Source organism: Elephas maximus, chromosome 21 (assembly GCF_024166365.1).
Source record: "Elephas maximus indicus isolate mEleMax1 chromosome 21, mEleMax1 primary haplotype, whole genome shotgun sequence".
Taxonomy (NCBI): Eukaryota; Metazoa; Chordata; class Mammalia; order Proboscidea; family Elephantidae; genus Elephas; species Elephas maximus.
The window spans coordinates 60,894,820-60,921,490 of NC_064839.1; the positions used below are offsets into that span (position 1 = coordinate 60,894,820).

Sequence of the window (26,671 nt, forward strand, 5' to 3'; positions counted from 1 at the left end):
TATTTAAAATTTAAACATTGAATTTAAAATTGAAAACAATACACTTCCCTGTTATCTGAGTATTTCTGGAACATTGTAGGGTTATTTCAGTAGGCCCTATAATATTTTTATCATCTTTCTGCATCTAACATCTGATTCAGTATACATTAATGGGCACTTTCTTTGGCCATGCAAGCATTTTTTTAAATCTTAGACCTGAAGCCATGTAGCGACTTCAAAAGTTATGCTGTGTCTTTGGGTGGGTGGGCGTCATGTTGATTGATTGAAGTGAGCCAACAATAAGAAAAATCACTCAAGTTTAAGGGTCTTTTAGAAAATTATTATTTAAGTCAGTCTCCTCTCTTTCTTTCTCGTTCTCTCCCATCCCCCTCTTGAGTTTGGATGTTCCATTTATCATGGTCCTCAGATCAGTAGCATGGTCTACTCTGGGAGGCTGGAAGAGCAGCAGACTTTCAGGTCCCACTGCAGACCTGCTGAAATGGAACTTGCGTTTTAGTAGGATCTTCAGATGACTCACAGGTACATCCAGATTTGAGAAGTCTTGCCATATAGGATAAGCCTAACTAGGTTGATGATATTGTATACACAACTGAAGAATTAACTTTCCAAACCCAGTTAGGATCCACAGCTTTTGAAAAATCCCAGGGGCTCCTGGTATACCTGTTTGAAGTTTCTATATAAGTCTCTAGGAGCCCTGGTGGCGCAGTGGTTAAGAGCTTGGCTGCTAACCAAAAGGTCAGCAGTTTGAATCCACCAGCTGCTCCTTGGAAACCCTATGGGGCAGTTCTACTTTGTCCTATAGGGTCGCTATGAATCGGAATTGGCTCAATGGCAACAGGTTTGGCTTTGAGTTTATATAAGTCTCGAGCAGAGAAAAAATTGTTCATATTATTGTTGACAGTTTGAATCATAGGTAATATTGTTCCCATTTATTGGATACCTACTAGTTGTTGGGTACCGGGCAAAACATCTCACTTGTGCATGTTTTCTCATTTAATTCTCTCAACAACTCAACAAAACAGGTTTTAGTAAGCCAGTTTACAGAAAAGAAAACTGAGGCTGGGGGGAGAGTTTACTTGCTCAAGGTCAGATATATGATGTCAGAGCTGAAATTCAAAAATCAAGTCTGTCTCACTCAAGTCCATACCCCCAACCCCACTTTTTAAAAACAGTACTGTATTGCTGCTATGTTGCTTTGTTCCACTGCCAATAAGTAAGTACATGTTGTAGTCAGAAAACAAGCATGTGTAAAGGAAATATGTTGACATTTATGATGGCTATGATTTCCCTCTTTTCTGATTCTGACTTATAGCTGTCTGGTATAAGATGCCAGTGTGGGGGAACAGAATTCATAGTTTTACTTAAATTCTCAAAAATTCCATGGCCTACAAATTTTTAAGAGCCATCACCCTACTCAGTCCCTATCCCGATGACCCTTAGCTGCTGGAATTCCCCTTTGTCTGCTAGCCTCATCACTAGGCTTTTCCTGGGAGTTTTCAGGGCAACTGTTCTCTATGGTACTGTAATGGTGGATACGTGAGATGCAGTTTGTACTGGCACGTACCATAAAACTGTACAACACAAAGTGAACTATGGGCTTTAGTTAATAACAATGGATTAATATTGGCTCATCAACCGTAACAAGCATACCATACCAATGCAAGGTGTTAGCAGAGAAGCAGTGGGCAGGGGAAGAGAAGTATTTGAGAACTCTCTGTACTTCCTGCTTAATTTTTCTGTAAACCTAAAGCTGGTTTAAAAAATAAAGTCTATTAATTAAAAAAGAAAGAAAGAAAAGAGGTTACTTCATGTTTGCCCTGCCCTGGAATAATATCTCAGAGGGAATAGTGTGTCCTGAGTAGACTCAGGCCTCCCGTGGGGAATTGTCACCAACTAGGGGCTCCACAACACTGAAGCATGCGGGAAGACCCAGAGAGCCCCAGTGGCTTTTTACTCCCCTCTAAAAAAGATTCTTTCTATTGCATTGCCTACTGCTTCTGAGACTGGTATGTGTTCAGCCTTGCAAGTTTTTAGTTATGATGTTGAAGAAAATATATTCTGAGTATGTTTTGACAAATCAGTTTGGCTTTTGAGTTATCTTTGTTCTAAGTAGGAAACCCTGGTGGTGTAGTGGTTAAGTGCTATGGCTATTAACCATAAGGGTCAGCAGTTCAAATCCACCAGGCGCTCCTTGGCAACTCCATGGGGCAGTGCTACTCTGTCCTATAGGGTCGCTATGAGTCGGAATCGACTTGACGGAACTGGGTTTAGTTTTTTGGCTCAGTTTGTTCTAAGAAAATTATGTATATTTTACAAGGAGTTTCTCAGAAGGGAAAGTTTTACATTGCTGACTTTGTTTCAGGTAGGTTATGCTGCTACATCTTTAACCGCTGAAGTTTTTCTCTTTATTTATTAATAATTCATTAATGCCTGTGAGGACTGTTTGTCATTTCCCACCCCCACAGGTTCTGGTAGCGTCACTTTTACTCATCTTCTCCTCTGTTCACCTTTGAAATAGGATGAGCTGTTCATTCATGGGCATAAAGAGATACGATTGGTGGAAATGTGCTAGTGTTTTTCCAGTACTTTTCATACTGGTGTGTTAGTTCACTATGATAATCCACAGTTTTCTTTTTGTTCCAGAGAACAAATTTATTCCAATTTTGACTATCAAAATTGTCAAAGTAACATTTATTGAGAACGATTATTTGCGTAGGCCGATTTTAGAAGCTTGGATACTCATAGTTTATCAAAGAGAAGATATCGGCCCTGCTTTTATAAAATCGGGGGCCTTGTTGTAGCATTGGTGAAGAGCCCGGCTGTTAACCAAAAAATAAATGTGCAGTTTGAATCCACCAGCTGCTCCCTGGAAACCCTATGGGGCAGTTCTGCTCTGTCCTTTAGGGTAGCTATGAGTCAAAGTCAACTCCACGGCGGTGAGTCTGTAGAATTCCACAGTGTTTATGAGATCACCCAGTGCCAACTCTCCAGGATGTGCCTTAGAGATCCCTGTGCCTTCTCCGACAGCTAAGGACATCACAGCAGCTATTCTGGCTTTGAACAGCTCTAGCTGAAAGAAGGTGTGTTCTTTAGCTGTATTAAAAATCCTTTCGATGTACTTCCTACTTACTGACTCTAGCTTTGTCCTCTAGATCTGAATTAAGTCCTTCCCCCACAGTAATAATAACCTTTGGAAACTTGAAGAGCCTTCAACCTTTGGAAGTTTGATGCTGCCACTTAAACTTCTCTTCTTAGGCTACAAAATGAATTCCATGGAAATTATTTTCCAAAACAGACATGCAAATCACCATAAAACATAACAAAATATTGATCAGACAATTAGCAGAGACCCGAATCATAATGACTTGTCATAAGCCAGACCCATTCATTTTTTTTTTTTCCCGTTCTTCTTGGGCCAATTCATTTAGCTCTACATAGTTTTTAAGCTCTTAGATTAATTTATCTTTACATGTTATTTTATTTGATAAGAATATTGGTGAAAGATAGCCAAGGCTGGTAAAAAGAGTTATTTAAAATAACTAGAAATTAATACTTGTAAGAGATGCTTTAAGGTCAAAACACCCTCTTCAGTAAATAAATGCATAAAGCATTCGGATAAGCATTTGATGTAGTCAGTAGCTATTATAACCCTTTTAAGATAATTGTCTTTCTGGTTATCAGTATCTACAGAAAGTTTTCAAATCACGAAACTACATTAAAACAATCTCTGCCTAGTCTTATTTCTGTATTAAACCTCCTCTGTGTTCATTTAACTACAGTCTTTAAGAGACAAAATACTTTCTGCATCTAAAGGCTTTCATAGACTGTCCCTTCTTGGATAGGAATAGTAAAATTTTATGTATTACTAATTTTAAAAAACTAATTTCTGTGAATTTTTAATGATTAATTTCTATGAATGGGCACAGAGACTATATTATCTTTTCCATTGTGTAGCTAGTCAAGACTGTAGGAAGAGCAGAAGGAATTTTGAATATCTGAAATCATTACTGCTACAAATTTTAGCAAATGTATTTAATTGGTTAAAGTAAAAATTTTTCATTGATTTATTATGGCTAGCTTTAGAGCAGAAGGTGATATAATCCAGGGAATCGGTAACTACTAGAATAATGAACTCAATCAAAAACAAAAATTCCCTTGTCCTCTCTACCTTTCCTTTCCCCTAAATTGAATGGATAATGTTTAAGTACTCTGGTAAGTAGCACTATAGTAATTAAAGAAAAAAGGGGCGGGGGATTGGGGCTCTTGTAATTCTTCCCTCATGAAATCAAATGAGGCAGTGGGTGGTACAAGGAGCCCTGGTGGTCCAGTGTTTAAGAACTTGGCTGCTAATCAAAAGATCGGCAGTTCGAATCCACCAGCCACTCCCTGGAAGCCCTATGGGGCAGTTCTACTCTGTCCTATAGGTTCGCTATGAGCCAAATTTTGATCACAACAGGGGTGTGTGTGTGTGTGTGTGTGTGGTAGGTGGTACAAATGGTTAAGTGCTCAACGAAATTAAACATAAAGAAAAGCAGTTAGGGTAGAGGTTAGTATGATCATACTCCTTATAATGTGCTTGAAAATTCTTCAGATTTTTAAGACTTCAGTTACCCCTTTTGGAGAAAGAAGCCCTGGTGGCACAGTGGTAAAGAGATCCACTGCTAACCAAAAGGTTGGCAGTTTGAATCTACCATCCGCCCCTTGGAAACGCTATGGGGCAGTTCTACTCTGTTCTATAGGGTCATGGAATTGACTCGATGGCAACGGGTTTGGTTTTTGTTTGGTGAAGAAAATGGAAGTTATACGTCCCAGGTAACTGTGCTTGTATGCAGCGGTGTGCTGAAGCTGGCTTGTACCAACTGGCTGGTGAAAGCCAATTGTTAAATTTTTGGGAAAATTGTGATCCAACTGACCTCACATTGGTAGCTTCAGATTGGCCATGGGAGTATTTACACCACAGAAATTAGCACATACTACAAATCAGAGCTGATCGTTAAACATTACCAGCACACCACTGTATGTGAATGTTCGTAAAAAAAAACTTTCCAGCATACTTGTGTAAAGGCTCTAAATACTTAAAAAAAAAAATTGAAGGTATTTCTGTTAAAATTGGAACTCTAAAGTTTTATAAAATTAAGGCAGAAGTTCTTTTGCTTATCCCTCTTTCTTCAATAAGATCTTACTAGAACGATTCTAGAGGTCATATGTAAGAGAACTTTTAAATTATATGTAATGGCTAATGTGTAATTAAGACTTTCAGAAATGATTCTGTCCTGTAGCTCTGCAGAACAATTCTGTAATGTATTCCATTTTGACTGCCCATTGGAACTCAAGTGAAGTAAGACTTCACTTTCAAGATGTCATGTTAATGTAGTTGTTTTTTTCTTTTTTCAATTATGGCTCCGAAGGAAGTCGGTCAGAAGCAGGAGGAGAGAATATAATGCTTCTATACTCTACAGTTTCTGTTGCAACAATTTTTTTTTATCCTGTTGACTTTTCTTCCTTTCATTTTTGAAAAACTTCTTCTCATCTTTTGGTAGAAGAGGAATCTATTTTTATAACCGTATCTACCCTCTTCCATTGTTTCTTGGCACCCCTGGAGATTTGCATTTCCTGGAGGAATATACACCACATTTTGGGCTGCTATAATGTGCTAAGACATGAGCCAATTAATGACATTCTTATTGACAAGTTCTAGGAAACCTTCAGGGTTCAGTTTCTGCAAGAATGGGTTTCAGGTTAGAATAGGGTAGAATGTTAAACAAGTGGGAGCAATTAGTAGCACTAATGTGTTAATGCCAGGTTTACCACTGACAGAAGGAAATCATTGAGTGAAAACTCCATCTGCTCCAAAGATGTTTCCAACCTGCCTACATTGCAGTTGGTAAATGAAGTCAATTCAGTGATTATGCTTCTCGTATAGCCACTTGCTGTCTATTTCTCAAGAATGTTCGTTATGTGTACATTTTGCCTTGATATCTTTGTGACATGGGTAATGTTGTATCTGGTTGAGACTTTGTAGACCCTTTATTTGTGGATATTCTTGTTATTCAGTAGTGTGTTTAGCGTACCTTATGTAACAGAAACATGTATTTTGAAGTTGTCACTAGCTTTAAGAATTATGTGATCAGTGAATTAAACATATACTTTCGAAAAGATTTGGTAGACTTACATTTTGGCAAAAATTTGATGTTGGAGGAGGAATAGCTTGATCTCAATGTGAGTTTCCTCTCCATTAGCAGGATGAAAGATGGGAGAATTATGTTACTGTAATCAAGTTTTATCTTAAAATATTCTTAACCTACTTATTTTTTCTAAATAATGATGCTCCTCTTATATAGAATTTCATAATTTACAACCCACTTTTACGTTTTTTATTCCATTTTCCATTAGATGTTCTCTCTGCTTTTTTTTTTTTTTTTTCCCATATGGAAGTTGTTTAATGGTTGGCCCTAAGATTTGCAAGGGGCCATCAAAGTTATCTGATCAATCACTCTACCCAATGGTCTGCCTGCCTGCTATTCCCAAGAAATAAAAAGACAAGAATAGACAAATATATAGAGACCAAACTTTATTAGTGGTTACGAGGGGTAATAGGGAGGGAGAAAGGAGGGATTATTGCATATGGAGCATTCCGTTTCTGTTTATGGAAAATTGGCATTAATTAAGAGTAATGGTTTCACAGCCCATTAAATGTGCAATTGGTGTCACTAAGTTATACTCTTGTAAAAAGCTGAATTGGCAAAAAAAAAAAAAAAAAGCCAGAGATGTTGACCATATGTCACATAGGGGGTGAAACAAATTTTAGAAATTTAAGAATATCCTTTTAAGATTGGAAGATAACTTTTTTTTTCATTTTTACCTTTTTACTTGATCATTTCTTTTAGTCTCAGCCTACCCAGCTTATGGACTTGTGTTTTAGGGGCCCTCCGAACACTGTCAAGGCTTTCATTTCTTTACCATTTGGAAGCATGTTTAACCTGTCTTCAGGTTCAGACTTTACCCACATACCAACTCTAAGTGGGTGTGGATTTCTGGGGTATAAAATATTTAAATTTTATTTTGAGGCAATGTAACTTCATTTTTATTATTTTATTTTACTGGTTTTATTATTTCAAATCATGTTAATACATAAAACCAAACCCAGTGCCATTGAGTCAATTCCAACTATGAGTAGAACTGCCCCATAGTGTTTCCAAGGAGTGCCTGGTGGATCTGAACTGCTGACCCTTTGGTTAGCAGCCATAGCACTTAACCACTATGCCACCAGGGTTTCCATGCATAGATGAGGAAAATTAAGAGTTATAATCATGGAACTTAAACAATCATTTACCTGCTCTAATTTGGAATTTGTGTAGTTCTTTCTGACTTCATTAAAGCTGTGGGTCTTAGTTTAAAAACGTAGAAATGATTCCTATCTTGTCTGATGAGAAGGCAAATCCAATCAGTACACTAAGAATTCTGTGATACAGACAGAAAAGGTATACACTGAGCCAGCCAGCCTGGATTTGATTTGTGAGGTGATTGTCTTCTAATGATCACTTGATTGAGGATTGTGTGAGATCACTGGAAAATGAATAGCTATACAAAGTTACGGGAAAATCGATGCAACAGAGATTGTATTTCTTGAGTCTATGCAATGGAACCTATGCAAAACATAGTGATTTCTCATTTGCAAGATCAGGAACTCAAGGTAACTACTATGTAAAAAGTGAGTGAGAAAAATAAGATGAATGTAAAAACAACCATCCGCAAGTGTACTGAGTGCGTTATGCTGCCCTTTGCTCCTGTTGCTAGGAGAGAGATGAGCTAGCTTGCAGGTACGCGTGCATCACCACCTGTATCCACACAGAATGATGTAACTGGCAGCGGAAGCCCTGTTAAACCTGGGATTTGCTCTTCTATGTAAACCTTGTAAACAGGAAGACGTATGTTATCCATTTACCAGCCTATTGTAAATGCTGTCTTTCTAACCCATAACGATTAGAAATTAAGGGATAATGAAATGCTGTTCGCCTTATTAGTGATAATAAGCTGAAGGTAACTGACACAGAGGGGTCATTCGAAGGCTAAAATTTTCCATTTGGTCCTTATTTTCGGATTAAGGATTCTGAAGGCAAAGTCTTTTCAGAACCCTTTATTTAGACTTTATAACAAAAATAGCTTTAGAGAGCTCCTTTCCTGGAGAGGTTTTGCGGCTCTCTGGTGACCATGGAGATTAATCTTCATGAGAAATCAGCTGTTCACAACCCTGCTGCCTTCATTCCCAAAGAAAAATTTCCATTCCTGACTGGGAATGTGGGACACAGCAACAAGCCTTGATGCCTTTAGGGGTCCCAGAAGGGTGCAGGCTCCTTGATACCCCCTCACTGTTCCAGAAAGGTGTTCAGGTGTCCAAGGCTGCACCTCCATCTCAGGAGGATGAGATGTCAGTCCTGCTGCTGGGAGGATGGAGTTTAAAAGCAAGACCACTCACTCATTTACTCATGAATTCATTTAAATCGATATTTATTATGTTCTCACTATGTTCCAGAGTCTATCTAGGCATGGGTGATACACCAGTGAGGTAAAGTAGATACCATACCAGTATTAATAGACAGTACAGTCTGGAGAGGGAAGAGGAGGTAATCAAGTAATCATTCTAATTCATGTATATTTTTAAACTGAGTGTCATAGATTGAATTGTGTCCCCCTGAAATTTGTGTATCAGTTCAGCTAGGCCATGATTCCCAATATTGTGTGATTGTCCACCATTTTGTCACCTGATGTGATTTTCCTATGTATTATAAATCCTACCTCTATGATGTTAGCGAAGTGGGATAGGCAGCAGTTATGTTAATGAGCAAGGACTTAATCTACAGGATTGGATAGTGTCTTGAGCCAATCTCTTTTGAGATGTAAAAGAGAGAAGCAAGCAGAGAGACAGGTGGACCTGGGACCACCAAGAAAGCAGTGCTGGGAGCAGAGCGCTTCCTTTGGACCCAGGGTTCCTGCTCCGAGAAGCTCCTAGTCCAGGGGAAGATTGGTGAGAAAGACCTTCCCCGAGAGCCGACAGAAAGAGAAAGCCTACCCCTGGAGCTGGTGCCCTGAATTTGCACTTCTAGGCTACTAGACTGTAAAAAGAGAATAAACTTTTCTTTGTTAAAGCCATCCACTTGTGGTATTTATGTTACAGCAGCACTAGATAACTAAGATACTGGGCTGTTAAAAATTACAAAGGAACTGGACTTAGACTAAAGATACTCTGAGAAGCAGTATTTATCCATGGTTAAAATGTGGTGAAGTCAAAATGTGTGTCTGTGTGCATGTGTGTGTGTATGTGTGTGCATTTGTGTGTGTGTGTGAGAGAGAGAGGGAGGTAGGGAGCATCATAGGAAGAGCTCTATGGCTGAAGAATGGAGAGAGAAAGGCCAGTGCCTCAGGAGGCTAGAGAGGTGGCCTGGGGTCAGGCCACATGGGAGTTAAAGACGTTGTTGAAAATCTTGGTCTTTGTTGTGAAGTTACAGATGGATTGCTAGAAGTGACCTGAGGAAACTTGTGTTTTGAAAAGATAACTCTGGCTTTGGGAGGGAAAAGGCCTGGAGAGATACCAGAGAGGCATTGGGAATGTTCCCATTTAGAGCATTGAAGCTCGTTAATCATGTAGCCAACATTCCTTCATCGTTGCCTCACTCTGGAACATTACTTGTGTGCGTGTCTGTGTCCTCCTCCAAACTCTACATTCCCTCAATTCAGGAATTCTGTCTTATTCGCTTTTGGGTCTCCTGTAGTGCTGGAGCCCTGATGGCGTGGTGGCTAAGAGCTCGGCTGCTAATCAAAAGGTCAGCAGTTCCAATCCACCAGGGACTCCTTGGAAACCCTGTGAGGGCAGTTCTATTCTGTGCTATAGGGTTGCTAGGAGTTGGAACTGACTTCACAGCAGTGGGCTTGGTTTTTGGTTTTTTGGTATTTTCTGACACAGGAATTTGCTTACCTATATGTCCAAAAAATGCTGTGTTTAAACATTGTGGCTCTTCTCCATCTTCACAAGATATGTCAGTGGGCTTAAAAGGACACAGCTTTTATGAATTCTGGTGATAGCATCATATAGTGATCTAGTTAATTCCTCAGGACAGAGAAAGATAAAAATACACTGACTTTATCTTTTCCTTAGTCACAGGTGCCTAGTATCTTATCTCCTTACATTAATAGCTTCGATATAATGCTCTATATAGTCCTAACTTTGTCATCATGAAACATTATTACGGCCGTTATTATTACTCTCTTCTCACAAATACAAAAGACATATTGGGGGAGATTTGTCTCTGAGAGGAGTTTCCTATAGAGCTGAAGAAGAGAAATCACAGGAAATTTTCCGGATTTGCACTGCAAACGTAAACGACGAAAGCAGCAGTAGGGAGTGGTGCGGGCTGTGGCAGAGCTGGGGAGAGTGTGCTATGCCCCCAAAGCATTCAAACTCAAACAGAAAATATACTGCGGCAGCTAAACAAAACATCTGGAGGCCACATTTGGCTAAGCGACGATGAGTTTGCTATTTCTCCTTTAAATGATTTTGTAATTTTGTAAACTCCGAGAAGTAATTAAAAAAAAAAAAATTCCAGTGTGCACAGAAAAAATTTCTATTTTTTTTTTCATCTACTCTTCTGGGTTGTGAGCAAAGCCCTTTTGAATGTCTTGATGCTTTAGAGCTGTGTGGGTGTAAGGGAGCAGGACCAGAATGTCTCTCATAAAGTACTCTTCTGAAAAACTTTGAGAAGCAGGATTCTGATATCCCTGTGGCAACTTGGCCTCTTATTTTCTTTTGTAACAGGCTGCTACAGTTCTTGGTGCCTCTATAAATTAATACCCAGTAAGGAGAAGTTGGAAACCCTCGTGGTGTAGTGGTTAAGTGTTACAGCTGCTAACCAAAGGGTCAACAGTTTGAATCCTCCAGGTGCTCCTTGGAAACTCTATGGGGCAGTTCTACTCTGTCCTTTGGGGTCGCTATGAGTCGGAATCGACTTGATTGCACGGGGTTTGGTTAAGGAGAAATTATAAGGCATATGAGTTAAAGAGAAAGGAAGGAGGTTATTATTACTTTTTAAATCAGAAGCAAACATCTATTCTCATACCTTCTGGGCAAGTATCTAAACTAAAAAAATAAACACAGATGCGAAAAAGCCCAAACTCATTGCTGTCGAGTTGATTCTGACTCATGGCAACCCTGTAGGTTTGTTAGTCTCTCTCACAGAGTAAAAAGTGAGGGCAATATAAATAGCACTGATCCTGCTCCAATCTGATCCTTAGATTAAGATTAGTGTAAACTCAGGCTGAGAGGTCACACAAGGACATGGTTTTCTGTGGTTAATAGTCATTTAACCTACTGTGGTTAGTAGTCACTTAGAAGTCCCATGTGAAGGATATTTCCAGGAGAAAAAACTTCTTTTCTTACGTCAGAAGTGAGCAGTCCCAGTAATTTTGTAAAGGGGAGAATCCTTTCTGCTCCAGAAATTGGGTCCATGGAATGGATGAAGCAGGAAGGGGCAGAACAACAGGATTAATTAAGGTCCTTTTGCTACAATGGTCTGCAATTTCATTAAAACCAAACCCAGTGCCATCGAGTCAATTCTGACTCATAGTGACCCTATAGGACAGAGTAGAACTGCCCCATAGAGTTTCCAAGGACCGCCTGGCGGATTCGAACTGCTGACCCTTTGGTTAGAAGCCATAGCACTTAACCGCTATACCACCAGGGTTAATCCTCCTAAAAAAAAACCACTAGAGAGCCACAGTAATGGGCAACCGTGATTTACATTGGAATTCTGAGCCCTTCAGTAAGCAGACATACTCTCTTTGGCCTGCATATGTCAATAATGATAATACAAATGTCTGTGTTTTGGATTTTAGGGGACTAAGAGAATATTTTAGGGGACCAAGAGAATATTAGATTATGTATGGTAAACCCGTTGCCATCAAGTCGATTCCGACTCATAGTGACCCTATGGGACAGAGTAGAACTGCCATGTAGGGGTTCCAGGGAACGCCTGGTGGATTCAAACTACCAAACTTTTGGTTAGCAGCCGTGGCTCTTAACCACTACACCACCAGGGTTTCCTATATGGTAAAAAAAAAAAAAAAAAAAAAGCACCTTGCAATTCTAAGGTAATATAAGACTTATAATGTTAAAAATAATTATAGCAAACACATAGCGGTTATTTGTTAAATACCATTCTAAGCATTATTTCTGGATTCTAAGCATTATTTCTTTTAGTACTAATAATACCTTATGAAGTAGGCTGTATTATTATTTCCATTTTACAGATCGGGGAAACATAGTCCCAGAGAGCTGAAGTAATTTCTTCAAAGTCAGCCAGTAAGAATTGGTGCTAGGATTTAAACCCATGCAGTCTGGCCCTATTGTTAGTCTGGCTCTAGAGTCCATGCTTTTAATCACTTTTTTGTTTGTTTTCTTAAAGCATAGATTTTGACTAATCAGAAGACCTGCTCTGAATCCTGGCTTCGAGGGCTGTGTAGCTGTGGTCAGGCCTCTTAAGTAGTCCAAGTTCAGTTTATCTGTAAAATGGAGATAAATAATAAAACCTACTCTTTATGCAAAGTACCAAAAAACAAAACACACTGAACCCATTGCTGTCCAGTCGATTCCTACTCATAGCGTCTGACAAATGGGAGACCCATGATGTATTATTATTATTAGTTATTGAGGTGGGGTGGGTAGCAGGGGAGAGAGGACTAGAAGAAAAGGAGTATTTGGAGTGTTTTCACATTTAAGTAGCATTTGTAGGTGTCACTTCTGGAGGGAAAAGAAGTTGTCAGCTACGTCTAATGAATGTTAAAACAACAACAACATGTTGCCGTGAAGTGGATTTCGATTAATAAGCAAAAGACTTTTTTAGAAATAATACTTGAAAACGTAGAGTTAGTAGCTCATGGGTTGAATATAAATTAGGTGTGATTGAAATATGATATTTAATGAGAACTGATACAGTTCCTGAGCTACATGCACTTATTTTTCCCTCTGTATTTTGACTCCCTTTTCCTAACCATAGGATTAGGGTGTTGATTATAATCCATGCGGATATTAAAGGAAAAACAATAAGAATGATATCATTTGTGACTGCCTATTAAGTAATTCCACGATGGGCAGATATTGTGGTAAATATCTCATATACCTCATGTAATTCAGTTTTTAGAATAATCCCATAAGGAAAAAAAAAAAAAAAACTGTATCCAGTCAGCTCCCACTCATGGTGACCCCACGTGTGTCAGATCAGAACTGTGCTCCATAGGGTTTTCAATGGCTGATTTTTTCAGAAGTAGATTGCCAGACCTTTCTTCTGGGATGCTCCTGGGTGGACTGGAAGTTCCAACCCTCCAGTTAGCACCTAAGTGTGTTAATTCCATAAGAAATAATACTAGGTATATAATATATTCAGCACTGTATGTCATTTGCTTTCCCTTTGGCCTTATAAAAAATATCTCCATCCTATCTACTTTTGGACTTTTAGGTGAGCCTGAATTTAAATACATTGGGAATATGCATGGTAACGAGGCAGTCGGACGGGAACTGCTCATTTTCTTGGCCCAGTACCTGTGCAACGAATACCAAAAGGGGAATGAGACCATCGTGAACCTAATCCACAACACACGAATCCACATCATGCCTTCCCTGAACCCGGATGGCTTCGAGAAGGCAGCATCTCAGGTCAGTGCAAGCCAGGTCAGAAGGTCAGAGCAGGCTTTCATTTTTTTTGGGTATTTGTAAATACTGCTTATCTACAAATAATGCATTCACACAAAGTTTACAAACAGTGAAATGCTGGAAAACATAAAAGAGTACTGGAGGGCAGCGGTGTCTTTAGGGGGTGTGGGGGGTTGGGGGGTGCGGACATTACTGGGTGACACTACCAGTGGGAGTGACACCAAAGTGACTGTCTATAAAAGTTTTGTGCAGTGTTCCCACAGAAATTTATTTATTTTTTTAAAGAAAAATATCCCTGTAGTTAGTTATAATAACAAAAACATCTTTTGTAAGCCCAGCTTACAGGTATCAATATACTTTGAAGGCTAAAAAGCTATGCTAATTTACCTTTTGAACCTTCTAATAAGCTCCAGTCAGAACCATCATTATCATCCAATTACAATGACCCTTGGAATCACTTGGCTTTGTCTGCACAGGCTATAAGCACGCGCTGTTGTTTTCATTGCTGCTGGTGTTTTTATCGTCGTTGATTTGGTCGAATTTTCTGGTGTTTTAGCTACAGCATTATGGTAATCAGTATTTGTGAACCCATGTCATTAACTTTTTTAAAGAATAAAATAGTAATTAAAGGAAAAGAAGGAGAAAAATCAAAAAAGGCTTCCACTCAGTTACTAATAATGTTGTAATTCAATGCAGATTTTATAAAACAAATTTGTTGTATTCATATAATCTAAGAAATATTACATTTAAGAAATTTACAACTGTATTTATCACATATTAATAAACATTACTAGGAATTCCGTATAGTCTGGTAAGGGAGGAGGTCCACGGGGGGAGTGACACCATGATTTACTGCACTGGGCGACACCAACCCTAGTGACACTACTGCTGGAGGGTGTACGTGGTACCATTATTCAGCTTGCTGGTAAGAAGAACGTTCAGACTGTAAGGGATGATGGGTGAGATCGCAAATGAGAAATTTTGTTAATAAACTGATATTTTATTAATGCGTTGTTAAATAAATGTTGTTTATTCACCCATGTTTGTGGTTAGGTAAATTTCCTTCTAAAATCAACAAGTATGAAAAATACCGACTTGTATGTATTGAAGGGTAATGTCTTTGCGGTATCTGAATATGTTGGTGTTATAGCGCCCTCTACTGAACGCAAAGAAGAAAGACTTTCGGACAGAATGTTTTACTGATGTTTGATCCCTTGTTCTGTGTTATCAGGAGTGTGTAATGTAAAAAGATTTACCTCTAAACTAAAATTAATACATCTTAGCTATTACAGAAGCCGGAAAGTAATGACTTTTAAGAAAAAATATATGGTGTGTGTTCCCTTTCACTTTTGAGTGGTCAGGGGTGTTGCTCTCTATCGTTTCAAATACTTTTATTTTATGACAAAATATTAAGTAAATAATTAGTATGTTTATCTACAGTTAAGAAGCTGATTTGTACCCTAAAAATAATATATCCAATAATCTTACAGTTTGACATTGTAAGAAACCCAGAAAGTGTATTTCTGTCAATAGGTATACATTGATACAATTTCTAATGTTATGAGAAATTCTAGTAATGTATAGAATTAAAGTATTTAATATTTTATGGATGAAAAATAGGTTATCCTTCTCATTATCTGCTTTATGGATTTTATCCTCATGGCCTAAGATATCTGAGCTTCCATGATTTCAAAATATGGGAATTATCCCTACATCATGATTTGGTATAATTTAGTACCCCCCCCCAAAAAAACCATGAAAATCTAACAGAATATCTTGGAAATTCATTCATTTTCTAAGTTGTACCATTAGTAAAATGAAAGGTTTAAACAGAACAGAAATTCCTCAAATCATAAAGCCCTAGAACATTTGATCTAGAGTTCATTTTTTTCGCAAAGACTGGAAGAGGGAGCTATGTTAACGATGTATAGATAACTCATGTTAAACTTACTTTTAGTTTCTAAATTTAATTAGCAATTTATCCTTTTCAATATTTCTTTTAAAATATGTTGCTGTGATTTACAGAGGCAATTAGTATTTTACTTAAACCTAGTTGTTGAGTAGCATGCTTTGAAATAGGTTATCTGTTATAGGCTGATCTATATTGATTTTTTTTTCAATTTGATGATAAATATCTTTTAAATATTGGTATTATGATTAATTTTTAAAATATTATTCATTAAAAGCTCTCAAAATACCCATAGCAAGTAACTTAAGTCTGATACCTTCATGTTTATATTAGTAAAATAGTGAAAATGCCATTTTGAGAGGATATCACTGAAATGAATAATCTTAATAAATTATTTTCAAAATCATTGATAGCAAGTAACTTAAGTCTGATACCTTCATGTTTATATTAGTAAAATAGTGAAAATGCCATTTTGAGAGGATATCACTGAAATGAATAATCTTAATAAATTATTTTCAAAATCATTGATGGAGACCCTAAATAGATGGTGACAGTAATAATGAATAACTGATGGTTTTTCTCTTTGACTTTTTTAGCCTGGTGAGCTCAAAGACTGGTTTGTGGGTCGGAGCAATGCCCAGGGAATAGACCTGAACCGGAATTTTCCTGACCTGGATAGAATAGTTTATGTTAATGAGAAAGAAGGTGGCCCAAATAATCATCTGTTGAAAAACCTGAAGAAAATTGTGGATCAAAACACAAAGGTAGAGAATATATATAGTTTTCTTGGGTTCTGTCCTCTAGCCGAAGGAAATATGTTCTAATATCTTTATCATAATGAAGGACGTAGGAGTAATGTCAAAGCTTGGATGGGATAGTTAACTATGGCTGTGAAAGTCAAAACTGGAAGGATGGGAGCCCTGAAATTAGTTCTGTCCCCTAGAATTGGGCAGGGGGCTGGGGGTTTGAAAGTAGAATCAATGGTGAGGGGCAACAAAGGGGAGAACCCAGCTGTGGGTGTCTTAGAAAGTCACCAGGGGCCTTCCAGAGGCCCTTTATCAACTCTTACCTGATAAATTCTTCCTGCAGCATTTCACACTTTTCCCGAGCTTTCTCCTCTTTTACTTTGTACAACACAACCTTCTCCTAGTTCTTCTCTTGCTTTTCTAATCACTACTCAGTTTCTTTCCCTGCTTCTTCTGCCTTGGATTAAATGGTGGCCTTCCTCATGGTCCCACGTGAAAACTTGTCCTCTCTCCCTAGGTTTCCATCCTTTCCCACGCCTTGCATGCTATTATATTTTACCAAGTCTTCCAAACTCTGTAACTCTAGACCTTCCTTGGACCTCTAGTTCTCTAATTTGCTAACTCCCTTTATTTGGTGGCATCTGGATCCTTAAGCTCAGCAAGTCCAAAAACAAACATTTTTCCTCAGAAATCATTATTCTTTCATTTATCTGATCATCAAACCTTGAAGTATCAGAATTTACCTTATTTTTCCAACTCTGTCATGACTCTCCTGCAATTAGATATCAAATTTCAGTGCCTTGACCTCCTTGAATCCTCTTCGGTCTTCTCCTCCTCTACAAACTCATTCTACTGCGTTAGTTCAGGCCCCGATGTCTCTTGCTCTGACTAGTGCTGTGGCCTCCTCTTACTGTTTTGTGTCCAGCCTCTCCTAACTCCATTCGGTCTTCTAGGATTCCTCCAGAGTGATCTTCCTAAAACATGAATTATTGATCTTCTGCTTTAAAATCTTGCCTGCTCTCCACAGACTAGGGGATAAAATAAAAAACTCAGTATGACAGAACAGTATGATGGTTAAGACTGGAGACTCTCATTTGGAAACTTCTCTGTGCTTCAGCTTCTTTATCTGAAAAAAAATGGAGGTGATAATAGTGCCTACTTCATAAAGTAGTTATAAGGATCGAACGAGTTAATACAAACTGAAGCATTTGAAGACAAGACCTAGAACTACCATTATCATTTCACCATAATTTCTCAGTACTCCTCAGGGCTGGATGGATGTATTTATGTGCCCACTAAATATTTGATGTCACTTAAAAACCAATTTTGCTTGAATATTATTTTCAATATCTACTTGGGAAAGAGAGAGAGGTTCAACCCATCATGGAAGAAGGGTGGATAAGAACTGCTATTGGCAACTCTCAGCCCCTTTTCTATTATGTCAGGCAATTCAGCCCTGATTTACCAACTATTCCTAGTACCTTTCCTGAGAGCCTGGCAATTACAATTTCTCCATTTTATTACAATTCTAGGGCCATCTAAGTGCCCCTTGCACCTGGCAGATGCTGGGTGACCCACTCCTTCATCTGGCTCTGATACCCCATATACTCCAGTCACACCAACTCCTTTTGCTCCCAAGCATACCGTTTTATAATATTTTTTTGTCTTTGTATGTGTTCCAATTGTCTAGAAGACTATTCCGTTTCCTTCAGTTTGTAGAATTCTTTCTTATACTACTCGGTTTCAACATCACCACCTCTGTGAAATCTTCCTCAGCTCCTACAGACAGAGGCAGTGAAGCCTTTCTTTATAAATACTTCCAGGATGGTGCTTATTGCTATATATATTATAATTACTTGCTTATGTAGCTGTTTTTCATTTTAAATCTAGATTTCGATTCTTTGATTGCAGCAGTTATAATGCATATTTGAGTCTGGCATATAGTAGACTGGAGGCCTATTATGAATGAATGCAACCCAGCTAAGCAAGCAGATTACAGTATCTGAGCAACGTAGCCATTGAAAGTCAACTCCTGGAGTTCCAGACATGTGTTTTGGGACATGGAGTAGAAGGGCCAGGAGAGGGAATCCAAGATTGTTGGTCTAAAATCCTTAAAACTCTCCTGCCTATATTTAGGGTTAATTCTAGAAACATGGGGTGATGGTTAAGGTTGTGTGTCAACTTAGCAGGGCCATGATTTTCTGAGGTTTCGTAGCTTTGTAACGATGTAGTTTGGCAGTTACGTAATCATCCTCCAAGATGTGATCTGATGTGATCAGCCAGTTAGTTGTAGGGGGAGTGTCCTCAGGGGTGAGGCCTGTATGCAGTATATCCACATATGTATGAAGTATATTCGTGGACATTCTGGCAAAGCTCGCATGCTTGCTCTGGACTCAGCTCATTATCATCTGAACTCTGGTTCTTGGAACTTGAGCCAGCAGCCTGCCCATCATGGATTCGTCGGTCTCCACAGCCTGTGAGCCAGCAGCCTGCTGTTTTACCTTGGATCAAAGCACTCACTTCACAACAAATAAGTACAGCAGTAGGCCCATGCTCATGGAATTCACTTGTCTTACCATGTTCTCCATCATCCTGAAGCAGCTGGCTTGATAGAAGAACGATGGAATGGCCTAAAAATACAACTATAGCACCAGCTTGGTGGCAACAATGTACAGGGTTGGGGCAATGTTTTCCAAGCCTGTTGCCATCGAGTTGATTAGGCTGTATGTGCTCTAAACCAGCGTCCAATATATGGTACTGTTTTCACCATAGCCATTTTTATGGTTCCAGGAATCAAGGGGTGGAAATGGGAGTGGCATCACTCACTATTATCCCTAGTGATCCACTCGCAAGTGTTTTGCTTTCTGTCCACATGACCGTATGCTCTACGGGTTTAGGGGTCTTAGTTCCAAAGGGAGGAATGTTCCCACCTGGAGACTGATTCCGTTGAACTAGTAGTTAAGAATGCTGCCTGGCCAATTTGGGCTCCTTATGCCTCTGGGTCAACAGACAAAGAAGGGAGTTAGCATACTAGCTGGTGTGATTGATCCTGACTAACAAGGGGAAATTGGATTGGTGTTGCATCATGGTGGTAAAGAAAAGTACGTCTGGACTACAGGACATCCCTCAGGGCATCTCTTAGTATTACCATACCCTGTGATTAAAGCCAATGGAAAACTACAGCAATCCAATTTCAACATGACCACTAATGGCCCAGACCCTTTAGGAATGAAGCTTTGGATCACCCTACCAGGCAAAGAACCACAACCAGCTGAGGGACTTGCCGAGGATAAAGGGAGTACAGGATGGGTGGTGGAAATACCAGTAGTGACCAAGTGCCCAGTTGCAGAAATGAGGACTGTAATTGTTTTGAGTATTTCTTCCTTGTATGAGTGCAGCAAATATTTTTGTTTTCTTCACTTTTTTTTTTCACTTATAAAATATAAGATGTAAACAGGGCTCGTGCCCTGTTTAACAAGTATGCTTTTTGCATAACCTTGATATTAGATGTTTTCATATTTCTGGTTTTGACAATGTTTATTTAAAAGATTCGTGTTCATGGTACTTTCCTTTAATAAGAGCTTCATTGAAAATCATCTCAATGCTACTATTTTTTCTGGGTAAAGGTAAATTGAAGAAAGAGTGAAAATAAAGTCTACTCCTTTTCCTGGTATATGTGCAAGATTTATACCAAATTGTCAGTAAACCTGTTTGCTAATCATGGGATGAAATTGATAATATCTGGTACATTTTTCTTTTTCCATCTTTGTCATTAATAGTGAGACAGTTTTTAGACTTAGCCTGGTATGAGACATATAGTAGGGGTTTTATTAATGTTATTAAGCGTCTTCTCTCCCTCACTACCCCTTCTCAGCCTAATATCTATATCCCTTATAGTGGTTCTCAAATCTTAACATTTATTCTTCAGTTTTGTGTCCTAGGAATCATGGGTTAAAAATGCAGATTCCCATGGGTTCTGATTCAGGAGATCTGGGGTGTGGATGATGTGGGAGAGGATGGTAGAAAGGAACTTGCCTTTTTAACAAGCCCTCCAGATGCTGCGATATGTCCCTTGAGACACACTGCTCAAGACCGATGGCCTTCTTGCTCATCTTAACCTCTTACGTCTGAATGAAAGCTCTGTTGGTCTCCCAGGTTCTTCATGTTAAGTCATTTCCCATCTGCTTTTTAACTTGTTCAGCCTGGTTGCCTTCACTCTTATCTGGTGTCTTAGTTGGGCTCTCTGGAGGATCAAAACTAGTTAGACATATGTAGAGAGAGAAAGAGAAAGAAAGATTTACTTTAAGGCAGTGGCTCACACAATTCTGGGGCTGGCAAGTCCCAAATCTGTGGGTCAGGTGGTAGTCTGGAGACTTCTGCAGGTTTGCATCCCAGGATTCAGAGGTCGGGTGAAAGAGGGAGAGAGCTCTGCTAGAATATCCGTTTATATTATTATGGGGACATAACACAACCCCAAGGCAACTCCCTTTTCGAGTGATTCGTTGATCACATCAGATCACACCATGGAAGGTGATTACGTTACATCACGTTACATCACGTTACATCACAGAACAGCAACCAATCCAGCATCTGCCCAAACTACTGAGAATCAGATCCTAGCCAAATCGACACATAAAATTAACCATCACATGTGGGCTCAGTACAGGAGACTTGGTCTGGATTGCTTCAAAGCAGAGTATATTAAAATAAGTTAAAATAATTGTATTAAGTATATTCTTGTTTATAATGGCTAGAATTGTGAAGAAAACTAAATAAATACAGCTTTAAGATATTTTGAGAGCCAAAGTCATTTTACTGTAAAGCATAAAATTTGAACTATCTTTATAGTCTTTAAATGGACTTTATTTAAAGATAGGTCACATTTGGCTGTAGATTGTACTAGGGGCTAAATTATGGGGGCGTTCTAGAGGCTTCTCTAAGTATTATTTAAATATGTAACTACAGTACCCTGGCGTCTCAGCTTTTCGGAAGGGACTCGATGGCAGTGGCTTTGGTTTTTTTGGTTTAAAAAACTCTATTAATAGTCCAAGCAGCCCTGATGGTGAAGTGGTTAACAGCTTGGCTGCTAACCAAAAGGTCGGCAGTTTAAATCCACCAGCCGCTCCTTGGAAGCACTATGGGGGAGTTCTACTCTGTCTTATAGGGTCATTATGAGTTGCAGTCAACTCGATGGTAATGGGTTTATTAATAGTAACAGAAAAACTGAGTTAAGCTTATCAAATTGTGGAATTAACTTGCTTGCTTTTTTTTTTTTAATATACTGGTAGCACGTATATTAGCAGTAGTGTATATATGATATGAATGCTAATAATAGGCTAAACCTAACAGCCTTACCATCACCCTTCCGTCAGTTTGTCATACTGTGGTAGCTTGCATGTTGCTATAATACTAGAAGCTTGTCCCTATTGTTATTTGCTGTCAAGTCAATCCCAACTCATGGCAACCCCAACTAGCAGAACTGCTCCACAGGCAGTTTTCAAGGCACGAATTTCAAGGCTGTGACCTTTCAGAAGCAAATCACCAGGCCCGTCTTCCAAGGTGTCTCAGGTTGGGTTTGAACTGCCAACCTTTTAGTTTGTAGTCAAGGGCTTAACCATTTGCACTATGTTATTGGTATTTCAATTACAAGCAGGATCACCCATCGTGGACAGGTTTCAGTGGCTCCTCCAAACTAAGACAGCCTAGGAAGAAAGGCCTGGTAATCCACTTCCAAAAATTAGCTAATGAAAAGCCTATGGATCATAATAGAATATTATCACAGAATATAGTGTTGGAAGATGAGCCCCTTAGGTTGGAAGGCACTCAAAATACACAGTCGCTAAAACAATGGACTCAAGCATACCAACAACTGTGAAGATGGCACAGGACTGGGCATCATTTTGTTCTGTTGTACATGGGGTCGCTATGAGTCAGAGCCGACTCGATGGCAACTAACAGCAACAATAACAACAAATAGCCTCACACAACTTTGTGAATTCAGGACTGATTAAAAAACCTGTTGCTGTCTAGTCTATTCCAACTCATAGTGACCCTATAGGATGGAGTAGAACATCCCCATCGGGTTTCCCAGGCTATGATGGAAGTAGACTGCTTCTTTATGGAAGCAGACGGCCACATCTTTCTCTTACAGAGTGGCTGGTGGATTCGAAGCCTTCACCTTTTGATTAACAGCTGACCATTTAACCACTGAGCCACCAGGGCTCCTTGAATGCAGGACAGCATCCTTAAATTTATTTCAAAAAACATTTTCTTTAAAAAAATTATTATAAAATTAATATGTTAATACAAACAAAAAATAAAGCAAATGTGTATAAATAAAGAGAAAAGTAATCCACTATTTTATTGACCACCATTCACATTTTGGTATGTATCCTTCAAAACTATTTTTTTTAATGCATGTACCAACCTATAAATATATGAAAGCATACCATTTCGAGCACTTTCAGGTAATAAATAATATTACTTGAAATATTTTTATATAATGTTACTTTTAATAAATACCAGAGTACAGTCTGAATATAAACTCTTGGCATATTGTCTTAGTCTCCTTAGCTCCCACTCATACCACCTCTTCCCCCCCAGGGAGTGTCCTGCTGACTCCCCACAAACGAGCCATGTGTACTTCTCCTCCTTCCTTATTTTTGCCGATCTTGTTTCTTTTCTCCTCCTGTCCAAATACTACCTTATATTTTCCACAAGCCTTGGTGAAGTTCCATCTTCCTGAAGTCCTTAATGATTCCCAAGCCCACAGTGATTTCTGCCTCTTGTAGGTACAAAGACTGGGTTTGAGTAAATACAGGGAAAGAGGAAGATGTACAAGGAAGAGGAGGATTGAAAAGAAGTTACGCAGCAAAAAAAAAAAAAAAAAAATTTGTTTTGGAAAGAATATTATAAAGAAGGTGTATTAAATGCTATCAAATAATGTTAACTCTTTTCAGGAATTGTGCCTGATAAATCATTAGTTCATTAAAAAAAAGTATAGGCATTGTAGATTTTTTTCATTAAATCTCTGATATTAGTTTTTTTTCTAGGTTGATTTAAATTAAAAGTTAAACTGAATTGAATTTAAATTAATTTGAACTCTAGAAACATATCTAAGTATGCATAAGAATTTAGTATATGATAGGGCATATTTTAGATTATTACAAAAATGAGTTATTAAATAAATGAAATTAAGGTAATTCTACCTCACAAGTATCAGCATAGATAAAAATATAGATTTATTACAACTTAAATATAAAATGTATGAAACTAGGAAAACAACATTTTAGTAAATATATAATTTTGGAATAAATTGTATGCCTTGCATAGTATTTGGCATACGGTGACCACTTAATGAACAGTTATTGAATGAATGAGTGAAATATAAAAATAAGGTCCTATTTCTAGGGATTTCCCTAAGAAAAGTATAAATCTGAACAAGGAGAAGCTACAAGATGTTTACAGGTCTTTTTTTTTTTTTTTTTAAATAATAAACAACCCCATTACCCAACAATTGAAAATTGGCTGGTGTTGGTATAGTGGTTCTGGAGTCAGACTAAATAAGCTTTAATCTAGGCTCTGCTACTTCAGGCTGAGTGACTTATGCTATAACTTAATTGCTCTGTGTCTCAGTTTACTCATCTGTAAAATGGGGGGAAGTGCAGTCTCTGTCGCAAAGGGTGGATGTAAGAATTGAATGTGTCACACAGAAAGTGTTCAGTAAGTATTAATAATTTATTTTATTATTAATGAGTAATAAGTATTAACAATTTATTTTATTAGTGTTTAAAGATGGTATATCCAGATATTAGATACTAGTCACCCATTAAAATAATGTTTTAGAAGGATATTAAATGGCGTGAAAAAGGGTTTACCTGTTGTCCAGAGGACAAAAATTGTCAGCATGGTATATAAAACCAAAAAAACCCGGTGCCATCGAGTCGATTCCAACTCATAGTGACCCACAGGACAGAGTAGAACTGCTCCATAGAGTTTCCAAGGAGCACCTGGTGGATTCGAACTGCTGACCCTTTGGTTAGCAGCTGTAGCACTTAACCAGGGTTTCCATGGTATATAAGCAATCACATTTTGAACATTATACAAATGCATTGGAAAAAGGCGAGAAAGAGATATATGAAAATTTTAGCAGTGGATATTTTTAGTTGGTAAAATTATGAGCAATTTTTATTTTCTTCTTTGTGCTTGTCTGTCTCCTATACATCTTCTACAATATACTTTCTTTTTGGTTGCAAGAATAAAATAAACCAACCAAAGACACAATAATAAAACGATATTCTAAATCACAGTTTTAAATAACTATGAGTAGCATAAGTAAAAAATAAGATAGTATTAATAGGTCAAAGCTGATGTACTAAAAATAACATGAGCTTTATGGTTTTATAGACTGGATTTAAATCTTGTGTGAACTTGGGTGTTTTCCCCTTACTTGCAGATTCCTCCTTGTAGGATAATTATCTCTGCATGTCTTAGTCACATAGTCACATAGTGCTGCTATAACAGAAATACCACAAGTGGATGGCTTCAACGAAGAGAAATTTATTGCCTCACAGTCTAGTAGGTTAAAGCCCAAATTCAGGCTGTCAGCTCCCAGGGACACACCCCAGGGAAACTCTTTTTACATTGGATCAGGGAGGTGAGCTGAGTAAGGGTGATCTTACAATCCAACTGTAATCCTTTTAACATAAAATTACAATCACAAAATGGATGACAACCACACAATACTGGGAAGCATGGCCTACCCAAGTTGACATACACATTTTTTGGGGGACATAATTTAATCCGTGACACTGCATATAGAATGGAGATGTAAAGCTCAATAAAATAGTGAATGGGAGAGCTATTCGTAAACCGAACAGAGATATACCAATACTAGATTTTATGATTCCACCAAACCCCCACTGATATAGCTAGGCTTTCTGTCTCAAAGACAATTAAAGGATCAGATCTCCAGAAAAAGCTTTTTTAATCAAAGAGGTTCTTGGGAATTTGGGAGTCTTACTAGTTGCCATTAAAAACTCATCGTATAAAAGTATCAAGCTTTTGGCTCCAGATTAATTCTTTGGTATATTTTTTTTCTCCTTTGTTTTGCTTCCAAGATACGAGGGGCTGTGAATCATTCAAAAAACTTCACATGAATTCCTGAAAATTTTGCTTGTGTTTTAAATATAGGATGATCATCCCGAAATAATCTGATATTTTATAAACAGCTCTGAAAGAAACCCAATCTAATATTCTTTTATAGGGACAATGCTGGAAGTTGTTGAACTGGAGAAATAGTAAGCAGACAGAGGGGAAAAATCTGCTACCTGTGTCTAGAACGGTGTTGAACCATCATACAGGCAAAATCCTGTTCTGTGGTTTAACTATTTTCTCCTCCTCTTCTCTTTACCTATTATCATCAAAACCTGTGAGCCACTACAGATGAGCGACGTCCTCACATTTGTACATGATTTGTGTGCTGGTTTCCAAGTCATAAGGAGAGAAAAACTGGCCCCCCACAAAAGTATAACTTTTAAGGGATTTAAAAGCTATTTTTCATTATTAACTATGAGAAAGATAGACAAGGGGAATGCAGCTTTATAGGAACCCTTTTGTTTTCTATGAAAACAGCCACAAAGTGGTTGTTGAAATCTAATCAGCTTTCAGTTCTTTTTTTTTAATCTTTCCTATGTCTTCTCTGTCTATGCAGTGACCACACCAATGATTATAAAGCATATATACTCCTTTTAATCTCTCATCTTTAATACAGCTGGCTCCTGAGACCAAGGCTGTCATCCACTGGATTATGGATATTCCTTTTGTGCTCTCCGCTAATCTCCACGGAGGAGACCTGGTGGCCAATTATCCATACGATGAGACCCGGAGTGGTAGGTGTTCTTCCTGCTCCTCTAACTGGCTCTAGTTTACAGTTGTTATACAAGGGCTTGGAGAATCATTTCTGACTTCTTTTTGAAAGGAACCTGGTCACTGAGAGATATTGCCTGTAGAAACATATGTATTTCACAGAAACATCTCCTACGCCTTTCATGTGGTGTTAGAGTGTCTATTTGGCAGAGAAGGGCGGTAACATTTTTCAGATATTTAGTTGAAAGAGAAGCATGATCCTGACAGATATTTAGACAAGAGAAAGAGCAAAAAGAGGCCGTGAACATGGACCATTCCTGGACCGGGGTAAGCGGACAGATGACAGAAGTTACGGAAGCTGATCTGGGCCCACTTGGATCTCTACATGTGTGTGTCGTACTCTGCCACTTCTGCAGAGGGAAACGTTTCTGGGGGCCTCGTAGAAAGGAA

General features: G+C 38.4%; 1 protein-coding gene across 1 annotated transcript in view; it reads left to right on the forward strand.

Annotated features, from left to right (window-relative positions):
• Window positions 1-26,671, forward strand: part of CPE (carboxypeptidase E) — a 127,794-nt gene that overhangs the window by 84,794 nt on the left and 16,329 nt on the right. The window contains exons 2-4 of the mRNA XM_049864906.1: window positions 13,506-13,702; window positions 16,205-16,372; window positions 26,127-26,244. Coding sequence (XP_049720863.1) covers window positions 13,506-13,702; window positions 16,205-16,372; window positions 26,127-26,244 — 483 coding nt within the window. The remainder of the gene's footprint in view (window positions 1-13,505; window positions 13,703-16,204; window positions 16,373-26,126; window positions 26,245-26,671) is intronic.